The sequence below is a fragment of the Ptychodera flava genome, chromosome 5 (assembly GCF_041260155.1).
Source record: "Ptychodera flava strain L36383 chromosome 5, AS_Pfla_20210202, whole genome shotgun sequence".
Lineage (NCBI taxonomy): Eukaryota > Metazoa > Hemichordata > Enteropneusta > Ptychoderidae > Ptychodera > Ptychodera flava.
Window position 1 is genome coordinate 41,085,238 of NC_091932.1, and position 15,100 is coordinate 41,100,337.

The following is a 15,100-nucleotide window of genomic DNA, read 5'->3' on the forward strand; positions in this document are numbered from 1 at the left end:
GTTGTGGCTTGTTCTTGTGCTTGAAGTTTGTTTTCAATAGGTATGAATCAATGTTATTCAAACTGTTTGCTTTGAGAGATATAGTTGAATCTCTGCTTTCATTAAATCACAGAGAGGTATGTTTGAAGTTGAGTGATAAGACAAAGCACACAATGACATCAACCTCATATCTGAGGCCATTGACTCAAGTATTGTATTTCCTTGTGAACTGACGATTTTTATACTATTTTATCTGAAGTCAAAAAAGAAGAGGTTTTGTAACACACCTGATCCAAAATCTGAGCCATGATTCATCAATAACTTTGACGTCGAATGTGTCATTTTGGCGCTGATATTAGCAAAGAGTACTCACCACTTAACATTTTGGAAACTTTTAACCTGGCTGTTAAGGTAGACTGTACCTCAGGGACAGACATTTGAACTTGCAGAGTTTTACAACACTGTTTTGGTGCACCACCTTCTGGGGGCTCATTTCGAAGCTCAAGGGCTTTTTGCCGGCTCATTTTTGCGAAAATGAAAAAATTTAGTGTTTTCCATACAGTTACCACTGGGATAATGGCCATTCTGAATTTCAAATGTACTGTAGTAGATTTTAGGTAATTTCTTTCTCTTGTACCAGATTTTGCTGAGTGACTTCTGACTTTTATTCTTTATTTTTAAAAGGGAATGGATTGAAGTTTCATAGGGAAAGTTGGAGCAAAAGTTTAAATCTCTTAGTTTTGAAGTGCAAACTACAGTACCTTAACTGGTTTAGTTTGAAAGCACCATCTGTACATACTTTAACAAATTCAAAGTGATTGCAGTGTTGTATGCAATCAAAATGAATGGCAGCAGAGGAATTTCTTGATTTTTCTGTGAGAAAATTGGATGAGGTGTGCAATACAAAGTATATGACTGGCCATACTTGGGTAAAAGCATACAGTTTGACTCCATTGGGCCCAAGTTGCCCAAAACAGTCTGTTTTCTTGGCCTGCTGCCTCATGAGACAGACTGATTTGGGGCGACTCTCAGGCACTCAGGGAAACAAACATATGCTGTTATCTCACAGCCAATCAATATGTGTATATTGTTTCTAATTCTGAGCTTCACTCAGAATGATGAAAATCACCCTCATTTTCGTGTTTGCTTACATTGGAATGTGCCTATGGGAAAGACATTCAGACTCTGCAAATTTTATAATGCTTCGCTGATCTATCACTTGTCACAGCTCATTTTGAAGCTCTTGGAATGACTGAAGTTTTCGCTGGCTTACTTTTGTTAAAATTCAACATTTATTTTTTTCCCATAGAGTTAACTTAGGGGTGGTAGCCATTTGAATTTCACGAGTCAATAGTGGGTAATTTGGTTTTTTAGCACCAAATTTTGCATGGTGACTCCTGATTTTCATTTTTGATTTCAAAAGAGAATGATTTAAAGTTTCGTGGAAAGTTTGGGCAAAATTGTTTTGATCCTTCACTTTGGAGGCACGTTCTACCTTACGAATATGTAAAAGATTATGGTGCTCTACATATAAATGTCTGTAGGAACATATGTACGCATTTTTCAATTCTGAACAATTAACTAATCCTGTCAGCTTGCTGCATGTCACAGTAACCAATGGATGTACACATTCTGCTTTGTTGTTATTATGACAGTAGTTGGTTCTTGTCAGCTCAAAAAAATAAGAAACAAAATGCATCACAGCATCTTTTCTGTGTGAGACCTACAAGAAGAAAGAAGCCTTTAATTTTTACGCTAGATGATGAACTCACCTGTATCTGTGGTAAGAAACTAACATGCGTTCTCTGACAATGCCTTCAATTCTCATGTCAATAACCAATAACATTACACCATACAGGAACAGGCCTTCACACTGTTAGATAACAATAACATGATCAATGACCAAATTCAGAATGTAGGTATGTACTAGAAACTGAAACAGCATAATCACACAACTTTTATAATGTGCCTAACATTTGTAAGGAGCAAATTTGGTTTTCTCAACTTTGTCACATCCTTAGTCAAAGTTGAATTTTGGCTTGGAATACAATAGGTATGTACCATTATTATACACCTACTGCCGTAACCTATGGGAGTTTGACCGTCCAATAACTTTGCGTATTTTGTATAGTACACGGAGTCCCGAATACGGGAGACACGCGACGCGCCTGTTTGACCTTTGACCTGGCGATTATCGGATGTAAACAAACTATTTTACGGTGATTTATAGACATGATAACAACTTCCACCAAAATGTTTTCGTAGAATAAGGTTTAAACACGCTAAACACAAAACTGAGTCTAAATGCAATTGATTTTTATTTTAAAACATTAAATTGAAACATTCAGCGAAGTTTGCTTGTACTGCACTGAAAATTAATTGGCTTCGTGCCAACGCAAGGGACTTGTACTACGGAGCAGTAGATTGCGCGCGTTCCACTCATATCGCGCGTGCCGCATCCCTCAAAATTTACCATAGAATTAGTTTATATGGACGATTAATGGAGGGAGGTGTATAATAATAGGGTTATACACAAAATACGGCCCTGTATGGACTCGGGCTCAGTGAGTGACGTATTGGACTCGCCTTCGGCTCGTCCAATACGTCACTCACTGAGCCCTCGTCCATACAGGGCCGTATTTTGTGAATAACCCTATAATATTTGGAAGTGAAATGGATTATTTACAAACTAAAATTGTTACAAATGGTAGCAAGTGAAACCGACCTTGAGTATTACCTGAATGAAAAAGTCTTGATACTTAATGGAATTAATGATGTTTTTAGTTCAACAAATGGTTTCAAGAATGATGATTGATTAGTTTCAACTTGTGCATGAAGACAAAATTAAGACAATTTCTTTAGATCAGGTGAACTGAAACTCTTTAATTGATTCCCTGATAAACCAATCAGCTTAAAGAATGAATAAGTCGTATTTTTCACTGAAGCTAAGAAGACAATGCAATTGTCTGAGTGAGATAAACAGAAGTCTTAAAATTCCACAGGTTGGTATCAGACTTATTAAACATGGAGGTCAATTGATAGGATATCTGATTTTTACTCTGTGAGGATCAATATTGTAATGATAGAATTAATAACAAACTGCAAAGGACTGTTTCTCTGTCAGGAAATATATGAAAACATTGTGAAATTAGAATGTAAATTGTTAGCAAAAACATCACATGTATTTCTAGCCTTCAGTTTTCTAAAATTTTGTTTGCAAAAATACAGACTTTCAAAATTTCTCTGGTGATTTAATCTGGTACAAATATTTTAAGAAGATTAAACATCCACCTGGTAAACAAAGTGAGGTATGTGAAGGTTAAAAAACATTCACATGCTCCATATAAAGTAGATTACGGGAAGACTCAACCAATTGATGAGTTCCAACGAAAAGTACGAATCTATCATTCGAGTGTTTCCTGAATCACAATGCACGTCTGTCTTTTGTAGACAGAGCACCTAGGCCAAACTGTCTGCTAATATAGAGTATCCTTGGCAAGTGATGTTCTGTGAGTTTCTCTTTCTTCTTCAGTGTTGATTTCAGTGTATTAATATTTTTGAATATTTCATCAAATAAAACCACATCAAATCAAATATACCTTGCACGGCAGTGAAGCAAACTTCAGAAAGAGCACTCCCCATTTCCACAAAGACATATTTCTCTGATAATTTGGTGATGAAACATTTTGTTGCCAGCGTTAGCGCAAGGAGTACACATTAGCTTTCAGATACATCCTGCTAATATTACTGTAAGCACCCTGTTGATGAAATGTTGGTCTTATCCTACCAAGTTCATGTCACCATCAGGTCAAATTCGATAAAACCAATAAGGTTTAGCATGCCTCATACATGCTGCATTTTAACAAAGACTTGGATTTTTGAAGACCCCTTAAAACAGATACTATAAACATGAATTTTACTGAAGAAACACATTATAACATATCATGTTAAGTAGGTGAGAATACATTTATGTTTTGGCTCCATAATTCTATTTACTTGGCAGATGGGAAAGTGATAGGCCTGGCATGAAGGTGATAACGGAAGACAAATCTTTCTTCACTGAGAGACAATTAAAACTTCCCACTGATGAGTGTTTTACAAATAGTTTTCAATTCCTAACAGACTCAAATAGTGGGACTGTGAGATGTTTAAAATCCTTACCAGTAGCTGTTTACCATCTTCATTCAACAAAACAGTTTCTAAAGTTTGTTGAATGAATACACCTTCATCAAGATCCTCAAGAAACCTGAAAATAAATAAATAAATAAATATATACATAAATGAATAAATAAATTATTGAACAAAGACAGAAATACACAGACAGATAGACAAACAATACATAAATAAATAAATAAATAAATAAATAAATAAATAAATAAATAAATAAATAGTTATGACTTGGATATAAACTGTAACCTAAACTTCATTTATAAAAATCAGATACTAAATGTCTTATGCTTGACAAGATCTCAGTCAATGAGATTTGAAATAAATATAACAACATAACTAAAGCTTCACTGATCCTTTCCTTCATGGTATCAAACTGATGTAAATGTCAGATTTGTTTTGAAAGTAACAGTGCCTGTAATAGAACACAGGTTTGAGGTTTGTCACTTGAGTCACTAATTCAGTTTGGTGCTAAAAAAGAAATTGGTTTTACTCCTACTATTTGGGGAAGCTTTGAACAAATCCCTTTCAGAAAGACAATGGAAAAATTACAATTATAGCTGTGTATTTCTTCAATTTATTTGTCAACTACATTTTCCCTGACTATGAGATTAACTTGATATAAGAAATGCTACCAGTCACTGTTTTAAACTTTATAGGCAAAAATAAAATTTGTATCCTTGCATAAATACACAGTAGTACAGATTTAATCATCAGGCTAATGTGCAGCATCTCGGAAGCTGTTATCCAATTGGTTGGCTGAATCTTACCAGTACAATTGAATAATACAAATAGACTCCCTGAGTTGCTGTGAATAGTGACAATCAAACAATCAGATATAACCTTCCGAGCAAGCTGCACATCAGCAGACTTAATTTTATCCTCACCTTTAACACTGATTCACCACACATTGCACAAAAGATTAAATTTCAGAAACGTTTCATTGAAAATCTTTCTGATGATGGTCTACCATTCTGTGTGAACAAAGTATGCAATGTTCATTACCTGTTGAGATCTCTGATATATTTATGTACGCTTTCAAAGGCCAGATAAAACCTCGTCAAAATTTCAATGTGATTTTCTCGAAACTCTTCATCAAGGTCTTGAAGATCCTGAAAGAAAAATTATTTCATTATTTCATGTATCTATATAGACAAAGCAAATTGTAGATTATATTGATTCCAAGGGATTCAATTTGTTATCAACCTTTTCATCACTTTAGATTGTCCCTATTATTGTGGATTAGGATGTGGATGATCTATTATTGTGGATTAGGATGTGGATGATCTATATATATAGGGAAATTGGAATGAAAGGGTTACGACCTATAACATGTGTAGTACGTAGTCCAATATATATGTGTAACTAACTCCCTTTACTGTACTTGACCGAGTTTAACTTTACTATACTGTATTGCACTGAACTGTGCTGAACTGTACTGTACTGTACTGTACTGAGTACTGTACTGTACTGTACTGTACTGTACTGTACTGTACTGTACTGAACTGTACTGCACTGCACTGTACTGCACTGTACTGAGTACTGTACTGTACTGTACTGTACTGTACTGAACTGTACTGCACAGTACTGTACTGTACTGTACTGCACTGTACTGCACTGTACTGAGTACTGTACTACACTGCACTGTACTGTACTGCATTGCAGTGCACTGACTGTACTCTACTGTACAGTACACTGTACTGTACACTGTACCGTAATGTACTGAGTACTGTACTGTACTGCATTGCACCGCTCTGCTGCTTTGCACTGTATTGTACAAACTGCGGTGTGGTACAGTTTTGTACTGTAGGTTACTCTTCGATGTACTCCTTGATATAGAGAATTTCAAAACAGCTCACCAAAGTAGAATACAAAAGAGTGAACATTATATACAATTTGTAGCTGTGCATAGTCTAGCTAATACAGCAATCTATAATCTCAAAGGTTGCATTGTTCATATACATCTTTTTGCAGAAGTAATTGATCAATCAGGAATATCTGAAAATGAGACAGCTGCATAAAAGCCAAAACAACAACCTTGTATGGATGTCTTCCTTGTAGCATCTTTGTTAATAGTCAATCTATAGCAGTCTCATAAAGAAATTTCTGATTGGTCAGTATGTAAATAAAATAGTTTTTGTTGATATTGTATACAATGCAAGATCCGAGGTACATGAATATTCCACATTGATTAAGGGTCATTAGCATAGAATTTTAATACCGAAACAATGCTCATTAATGTAATCTGCGTATTTGAATATCATTATACCTCGCATCTTGCACTAATAGTGATATTGAAACATTTCAGTGATTCATCGTCTTTTTCATTTTATCTGAGTGCGCATTGTGAATTATTTTATTTCAAAATCACCACTTGTTTCTTGAAATCTTATGAACCATATGAAATAGAAGTTGAAACTATTTACCTGGTACAAAATTTATTACAAACTGACCCAGGTAAATATACTGACTGACCTGATGTTCACAAGAGCACTTTTCTTTCAAGTTAAATACATCCTGGGGTCATAAATATATGTTAGCAACATCCTGGGGTCATAAATATATGTTACCAGTAGAATGCTGTTAGGGGAATGTTTGCAACAGCAGATTGTTTTATTTTTGTCTGTACTAGCTGTGGTTATTAAGACACTGAGATTTAATGTTTGCTGAGTTCAAGTTCCCCGTCAGATTAAAATCAAACAAACCTGATCACAGCCCATTTTTAAACCTCATATGCACACTCATACTAAACAAATTTCTGTATGACTACCAGGCTGGCAGCCCTAATTACTAGTACCTATTTACCTACTTCATACTTAGTGTGATTGTTGTAAAGTAATACCCGACAGAAAAAACTGCAAATTTATGTTCATGGAATCATGTTTTAAAGTAAAGATGCCCTAGGATTAAATTTCATAGTACACAACTATGAAATCATACTATGGTATATAGTCGAGGCTAAAGTGAATCTTCCGAGCACGCTGCACATCAGCAGTATATATTCGAGGCAAAGAATAGGAAACCATCACAACATTTTCATCATTACTTACTGGGTTCGAGTCTATTTTGTGATCATAGTATTCGGATCCTTTGAAATAACTGAAGTCACATAAGATATCTCCATATTTGAGTTGGTCAGCCTTGTTTTCAAGTTTAAATACAGGAGGGATAAACTCAGAGAGTCTTAATAATTCAGCGATTATAGCATTGCCGCGAGATACCAACTTCAATATTGTCTGTCCACACAAATTATTCTCTGCAAGGAAGTCCGTCATTTTTTATGTCTTCTTTTTTCGCAAGGTTAAAAAAGATATGAAGATGTATTATTCCAGCAATTAACACATTAATGGTGCGCAAACTCGTTGGTAAGGCTGACGACGGTCACTCCACAAATGACTTCTTTGCGAATCTGGTCTCCGCCTCTTGTTCGGTACAGACCCTCCCCTCAACTTCACCCGGTACACAGTATAACTGGGTTGTCTGCTACAAACCGGAAGTGGTATATGTAAGACGGTAATTTCTAAGCTTCGCCGGTTATATTCGCATATAATATCAACTGTCACGCAGTATACATAATCAAGTCTGCAATCATCCAGCGCCTTGCACCTCAGACTGGAAATAAACGTTTAACTTCACTACATGTTCATTGCAAGTCAGTATGTCCTCTTGTCATCAGAATGTCACGTGGTATCAGAGGTGGTTTCCTCCTCTGTCGCGACATATTTTTTAGGAGCTCATAAATTTATAAGATACTTCTTTAACACTCGTAGTTAAAGACTGATTCTTTCTGTAATTATAAAATATAATATTTTGAGTATATAGTCTTATCCCTTTATCAGATTTTTTGTGGGTTACTTTTGAGGCCATATAATATATCGTGCGAAAGAGATTTCATCCGGGCATCTGAAGTCTGTGTGTCACTCTCGTTGGCGAGTCTGTCGTGCTGGACTAGTATCGTGCAAGTTAGTTGACCCTGTTATCAGGCCGTGAAATTGTACTTTCTGCAGCACAATAATTACAAGTAAACAATGGGAGTTGATGTCGAAACCATCTCACCGGGTGACGGTTAGTTGACTTTTTCCTTTAATGATTTTCAAATTTTGCAGCGTCCGGGTCTCTGCGGCATTCTCGGTTCGGGCGTCAATTTTTAGTATCCTCAGTCTCTGCAACTTCCCATGCGAACGTCTGGTGTCCAATGCATTACACCGAGGTGGAGCTCGTAGGGTCGTATTTCACACTCTGACAGTGCTTTGACGAAATTATTTTTTTTTCTTTTAAGGACAAACTTTCCCCAAGACTGGTCAAACCGTAGTCGTTCATTACACAGGTATGTAGAATAAGAAATTTCTTTGATATTTTAATCGACCATTCTGTTCAGTGTGGTCTCGCAAACACATCCGAAAAGGACCTTGGAGATGAGCTAATCATGTTCAATATCGAAGGTTACCTGTTGGGTAAGAAGAGATGCAGTTCGCTCAACGCAAGTGCGTTGCAGATAAGAACCGGGCTTTTGCATTCCCTTAAAGATTAAGTAACTAAACGTTTTTGACTAATTTGGTATTGGTATTTGACATCATTTTCATAATTAATACTTATGAGCAAATTTGAATATGATAATCATATTGAGTAACATTATAGTAATTGTTCGCAGCCTTTTACATTGTTTGAGATAACTTTAAACTAGGGAAAGTACAATGTAGGAGTGTACAGATAGTAAGTAATGGAACTCGGGTCCTCTGAGTGTGTTCTTGTTGATGGGATTATTCTGCCAGTACTTCATGTAACAATTTGAAAAGACTGTTCAGTCTCAAATTTCCTATCACAGTAAGTAGGAGGTCTGGTTTTTCATCAGTTTGTCAGTTATGTTTTCCATATTTGAAACTGACGGCGCACAATGTAAGTGCTGTAATATTACAGGGTCAAAGCCTCAGTCTTTAGACTTGAATTTTTGCCAATTATCAGATTATATGTTGTTAAAAAAGTTAGTGATATTGAAAAAGTTACAGACAAAGGGGATAAAGAAAATGGTGACAATGACTATATCATCTGGGAGTATATATGCTGATGACCAATGGCTGTACCATGAAACCACGGACAAACCATGGTATTAAGCTTTGCAGGATTTTATTTGATGCTCCTCTTACAGGTATTATTGACCGACCAAAATATCTGAAATTATGGCGAATTTTACAGGTTATACTATACTTCACATAAAACATGCCAAAAGTTACAACTTCATCCCTCACCCAACCAAGTTCATTTTCCACCATCAGGTCAAGTTACTGTTAGTTTAGTTAAAACTAGTGAAATACTACCTATGTCTCATATTATGGTGATTTTAACAGAAAAAATGAACGATCATTCGAAGGACCATGAAAATAGAGATACTGTAAGCATGATTTTAGAGACTTAAGCTACTATAACATACCAAGCCAAGCAGGTGAAAATAGGTTTTAACTCGGTGTCCCTTTTTACCAACTTTGCAGATGGGGAAGTGTTACTGTCTGGCAGGAAAACGGTTAAATGTTTTTCTTCAGAAAAAGAAGGTTACAGCACGATTACTACAGGAATTGTGTCTGATATCAGATAGAATTTGGCCAGTTTCCACAAAGACTTACCAGTTACTTTTTACTATTAGGCTAACAATAGTAGCTCATAAAGCTATTGTTTCCTTCTGCACTATTTTTACCCTCATAACAAATGCAAAGTATATTCTGAGTCTTACCATACACTTCTGGTGTGCCTTGAAACAATGAGACAAAATATAAATTTCTGAAAGTTTCAGCTATGAGCTTTTGCCATTACAAATAATATGAGAACCTTTCTCTCCTGACAGTATGCATTACTGTGCTGGCAGAAAGTAGATCCATGTTTATTCTGTATTATCTGTCACTTTTGATAAAAAAATCTGCTACTGTATTTTTTTTTGGCACTGAAACAGTGGCCTACAAGAATTGCTTTTTTTGAGAACACCTGTCCATTCAGGGCCAAGGAAGGACATCCTAAGACTTTGAAAAGAGGGTATTTTAAAATTCAGCCCTTGATAATGGAGATCGTCTTTAAAGATCGCTGTGGCTGTTTTATTGTTCCTAGGAGACTACCTAGCCCTTTTATGGGCCAGCTAACAGAATGGAGTTAGGTGTGGTGTCCTACCATTGTCATTTCATGGGGTGACCCAGAATACAACCAACCTTTTTGCCAGCAGTGCCCCATAAAATGAAAAAGCAGTCTGTTGTGTGTCTATAAAAGCTGTTTAACCCTAATCCTGCCAAGACAACGGAAACTGCATTGATTTTCCGGATGCCAGAAGCGTGCATTCAGGGGCCCATTATCCTGCGATGTCTTTGAAATTCAATAATGTCTACATATAATAGCTGACCAAGTCTAGTCACACATACCATGTTCACCATGTGTAGATGGGTTTTAGGTGGCCTCAAACTACCAACTGAAAACAAGCATCTTAGTTAGTGGAAAGCTTTGGTTTAAAGTTCTTTTCCACTTTTCATTGACTTGCAGGATAGTAGATGATGGGCTTGGCAGAAAAAGGGTTGTTCATATCCACACAAAGCTTGACTCTTTCTACCCTCTGTACACAATAAAGTAAATTGCAAATGGATGGTTTATTGCTGTGAACATATCAGTCTTTCCCATAAAGTGAATCATCTTTACCAGCTCAACTGACTAGTTGAATGCAAAACAAAAACTGTTCTTCAGTATATCATACTACTATAGAAATTGTTAGAATGAAGCATAAGGTTACATTTCATGGCCAATTAGGGACTGTAAGAGAGACCCTGTAGTCCAGTGGTTCTGTATTCATTCTGTCTCACCTAGTTTGTACAGCATTCACTAGTCTGCAGAGTTATTGCAAATATTGGAATGACAAATCTGCTGGTCACAACAAAAAGCGAACTGTCCCAGACTTTTGACCACTAGCTTTTTTTCACCCAAATGTCATGGTAGGTCTTCCTTGGCTGTTGTACATCTGAAACCATACAGATGCCAAATAATCTCAATATTTTTTCCAGTTAAAAAAATTACAGTGGTTTCAAGGTCATTAAGATGGATAATGTATTGACATGATGTTAACAATTTTACAAAATCAAATCTAATTTTGTTTTTGCAGGTACCCTTACAAATGGAAAACAGTTTGATTCATCTAGAGACCGAGGTTCTCCTTTCAAATTTAAAATCGGTAAAGGTCAAGTTATAAGAGGATGGGATGAAGGTGTTGCTCAAGTGAGTATGAAATGTTCTTTTGTAGACTCAGGGACCTAGATTTCCAAATAAAAGATGCTATGTTTACATGAATTGTATCGGTGAAGTGTAATTTGAGTTGGTGTGATATCAGTTATAAAAATATACTTCACACGCAAGCTTCATTGACTATAACTTTTGATATGTCTCCCAGTATTTTGGTCAGTTTGTAAAATACAATTTCTTGTTTTACTCCCCAAATTGCAATGAATAGTATTCAGCTTTTCAACTCAGCCTGTGTGTGTATGATGTCCAATATTATTGTTGACATCTGTATTCTTGTTAAGACTAGAGTCAACAGTAGAATTGTATACATTATGCATCATGTTGGAAAGACTAACACTTTGTATTTTGGGATACTTGAAGAAGAAAACGATGAAATATCCCCATTTTCTGAAACAAAAAAATGAAAATATCAAAATTACAGCACAGTCACTTATGACAACGTAATTGACATTCCCAAATTTAAAGTCAGCAATTCCAATTTATGTTGCAGGTAAAAACTAAAGCTGTCACCAATTATTCTCTGTTTTGAAATCATGAAAGACAGAATGGTTAATTCTTATCCTGCCAAGCCTTTCACTTCCTAATCTGCCAAGTCAGTAAAAAGCTGCATTTAGTCAGTAAAAAGCTGCATTTAGCCAAAGCATATGTGTATTTTCCCCAACTTAGCCTGGTTTGTCATTTTGTGTTCATTCACTAAAAACCATATTCACAGTCAGTACCTTTTACCATCATGTGTTCAAATCTCTGTTAAAATGCACATGTAGGAACTTGACCTGATGATGACATACAAACTTGGTAAGATAAGGGTTTACCATTGCCCAGCTTGTTACGTAACATGCAGGTTGGTAGCTTACAGCATCATTGATGGTGCTTTGTACATTTGGCCATCAGCAGTTCACACTATCATTTATATTTATTCTGGGATATTGATTGGACTTGGTACATTTGACAGTCAATGACTCATGCCTATATATTTCTAAAACATATGTAATATTTCCTGATACTGATAACAATTGAAACTCTATGCTAAAATTGTCATTCATAACATTTTTTTCGTGTTTACTTGAAATGGAAATATCCAACTCTTTTTCTTGACCTGATGATGGAAATGTGATAGTCAATATGAAGTGTAATGCAGTGATACATGTGTAATGTGCAAAAAACAAAATCTATTATTATTTTCAATCCAAAGGAATTTTGTTTTAAACATTGACCTTACAAATTATTGTATATTTGCTTCCAGATGAGCATCGGTCAGAGAGCAAAATTAACATGTTCACCAGATTATGCCTACGGAAGCCGGGGTCACCCTGGAGTATATCCTTTTGTTATATATAATTATTGTTCATAGGTTTCATACCAAGATTAGTTGTCTTTACCGTGCGAGGAACAGTGTGCAATTTTTGTGACCAATTTAATTTGGAATTTCGAAATTTTCTTTGAGTCATTACCATATCAACAAATGCACAAAACACTAAGTGTTCTTGAGTCAGTAGCTCATCGAATTGGCTTAGCAAACTACAACAAGGAAGGAATTGTAGAGTGATAGAAATAGAATGTTCAGGAATAAGCGTATGTAATGATTGTGGAATTTTGCAGGATGGATTATATGATTCATCTAACAGTGTACAATTTGCAAATTATGAATCTATAACGTGATCACAAGATAGAAACTTTAATGCCATTCCTTATTAGTTTTACTAAAAATGCAATTTTGGCTTGCTTCGTTGTTCAGTACAGCTTTTCATATCATGGAATATTGTAAAGGGAATCGTTAAAATGATAAGATATTTTTGGCAACAAACTGCAGGAATGAATACAATACATAGCATGTGTATACACAACAAAACCATGTGTTTTCCTTAATACCATTGCACTATCCCACCTAATGCAACTTTAATATTTGATGTAGAGTTGATTGGTCTAGAATGATTGAAGAATCCAGCAGTCACAAGATTTCTGCAAGATGTGTCACCAAGAAGCAGAAAAAAACACAACATAGTTGAAATCATTATACTAGTAAAATGACTATTAGCACTAGAAGTGATAAAGTGAATCAGTTTGCATTGTAAAACCCTCACTACCCACCATACCCGCATTGCAACGAAATTTCAAGTGGATTCAAATTCTTCCAGGATTTTTACCAGGACGCGTGGTCACGTTTTACTCCCATCATTCCAGTCAGTTTATTCACTCCTAGCAGAGTCACCAGGGATAAGATAACACATACATCTACCTCCAACTTCATAATGCCATGTGCATCTTGACATAGCCAGGTCTACAATCAACTTCCTCTGCAACAATATCCGATTCAAGCATCATCTAATTGCGACGTGGTAACAGGGATTCAGATCACACATGCTTCCAGCTAAACTACTTCTCTGTCGACATAGTTAAGCACAGTAATGCAAAGATTACAATATCTACTTCAAGGGTCATCTCCTGAACTGCAATACACAAACTCTTTTAGTTAAACCTGAATTCTCAAGCCACCTGCATCATTGTCAAATGAACAACAAATCAGCCATGTGTCACTGAGTCAACTTGTACAACATATGTAAATCTCTATCACAAGAACCAGTGAATTCATCTCTCATGGGTAGTATGTTCATAACAGCCAGTCATGTGTGTACACTCTTAGTCAGCACATGTGTTCATAATCTGTCCACAGCTTTGGCAGTGTGTAAACTGTTATTGTACGATGTCTTTAGTATAAATTCTGAAGTTTGAATAATAGACAACATTGGATGAATGTACATGTTAACCCATTGAATCCTTACCCCCTGGTAACCAATGACGTGTAGATTTCATCAGAGATGTACAAAGGGTTAGTTAATTTACTGGGGAGTATTGGAGGAACATATGAGGGTCTTGTTGGAAGCATTTGAAAAAAAAATTGTCTCTCAAATTGAGAAGACCATTTATCCCAAATATATTTCCTGTACCAGAGTGGAAAGGAAATCAAGATTGATCTTTGTTGTGTGAAGTGAACCCAACTTGCCCTTTGATTTTTCTGCAATACCTCCTTCACCTCTCATAATGAGCTCCTTCTATTGGCTATTGAACAGAAAGTAATTGAGCCAACCTTTATAAATGACCAGGGAACACCTCAGTTGTTGTGAGTTGTAAAGATCAGCAGGTGGCAATTTGTCGATGTATGCGTGATCTTGTCTAAACAAAGTACCTGTTCCTACAACCTTGACGGTAACTTTTTTTACTTGTGGGTAAATACTGAATAGAGGAGTCAGGCTAGTGTAAAAATAATGAGAGATACCTACATACGCACATTTAAGTACTTTTCCCTCCCCATGTAACTTTTTTAATGATGGATGTTGTGAATGGACGGTTCAGAACTGTCAGGCAACATGTATGAACCCAATAATTCCACAGTACAAACTGAGGCACTTGTTGCAGCACCAAAAAATTCATGCAGTAAACTTTGTACATCATAAAAAATTTTCTGAGAATGCCACCAAAAAAAACAAAACAGAAAGCAGTTACTGTAATGAGTTTATAGATAAAACGTACATTGAGTATTGGCAGCTCATTAGCAATTGATTGTATCCGCAAAATTGTTAAAATGAATAAGTAAAGAACGTCCTACTTCTCCTAAATGGCCTCTGAAACTAACTTGAGTAATATATGGCATCCCCATGTGTGCTTGGGATATTGCTGATGGGCTGGTTTAATT

At 35.9% G+C, this 15,100-nt stretch overlaps 2 protein-coding genes across 2 annotated transcripts in view; one reads left to right on the top strand and one right to left on the bottom strand.

Annotated features, from left to right (window-relative positions):
- Positions 1-7,844, bottom strand: part of LOC139133960 (WASH complex subunit 5-like) — a 29,645-nt gene extending 21,801 nt beyond the window's left edge. Inside the window, exons 1-4 of the mRNA XM_070700784.1 lie at positions 7,197-7,844; positions 5,152-5,258; positions 4,141-4,225; positions 1,752-1,852 (exon numbers count right to left, since the gene is read on the bottom strand). Coding sequence (XP_070556885.1) covers positions 1,752-1,852; positions 4,141-4,225; positions 5,152-5,258; positions 7,197-7,421 — 518 coding nt within the window. The 5' untranslated portion in view covers positions 7,422-7,844. The remainder of the gene's footprint in view (positions 1-1,751; positions 1,853-4,140; positions 4,226-5,151; positions 5,259-7,196) is intronic.
- Positions 7,845-8,047: 203 nt separating this feature from the next.
- LOC139133961 (peptidyl-prolyl cis-trans isomerase FKBP1A-like) lies at positions 8,048-13,538 on the top strand. Its single transcript, XM_070700785.1, has 5 exons — positions 8,048-8,211; positions 8,426-8,473; positions 11,273-11,385; positions 12,653-12,726; positions 13,287-13,538. The coding sequence occupies exons 1-5, from the start codon at positions 8,175-8,177 to the stop codon at positions 13,339-13,341; spliced, it is 327 nt and encodes a 108-aa protein (XP_070556886.1). The 5' UTR covers positions 8,048-8,174; the 3' UTR covers positions 13,342-13,538.
- The last annotated feature ends 1,562 nt before the right edge of the window (positions 13,539-15,100 follow it).

What these genes read in the sequence shown, in the direction of transcription:
- LOC139133961 (XM_070700785.1), top strand. Translation starts at nt 8,175, where the DNA reads ATGGGAGTTGATGTCGAAACCATCTCACCGGGTGACG. An exon ending in AACCATCTCACCGGGTGACG is followed by an intron (nt 8,212 to 8,425) that starts GTTAGTTGACTT and finishes TTTTCTTTTAAG; the next exon opens with GACAAACTTTCCCCAAGACT. An exon ending in AGCCGGGGTCACCCTGGAGT is followed by an intron (nt 12,727 to 13,286) that starts ATATCCTTTTGT and finishes ATACCATTGCAC; the next exon opens with TATCCCACCTAATGCAACTT.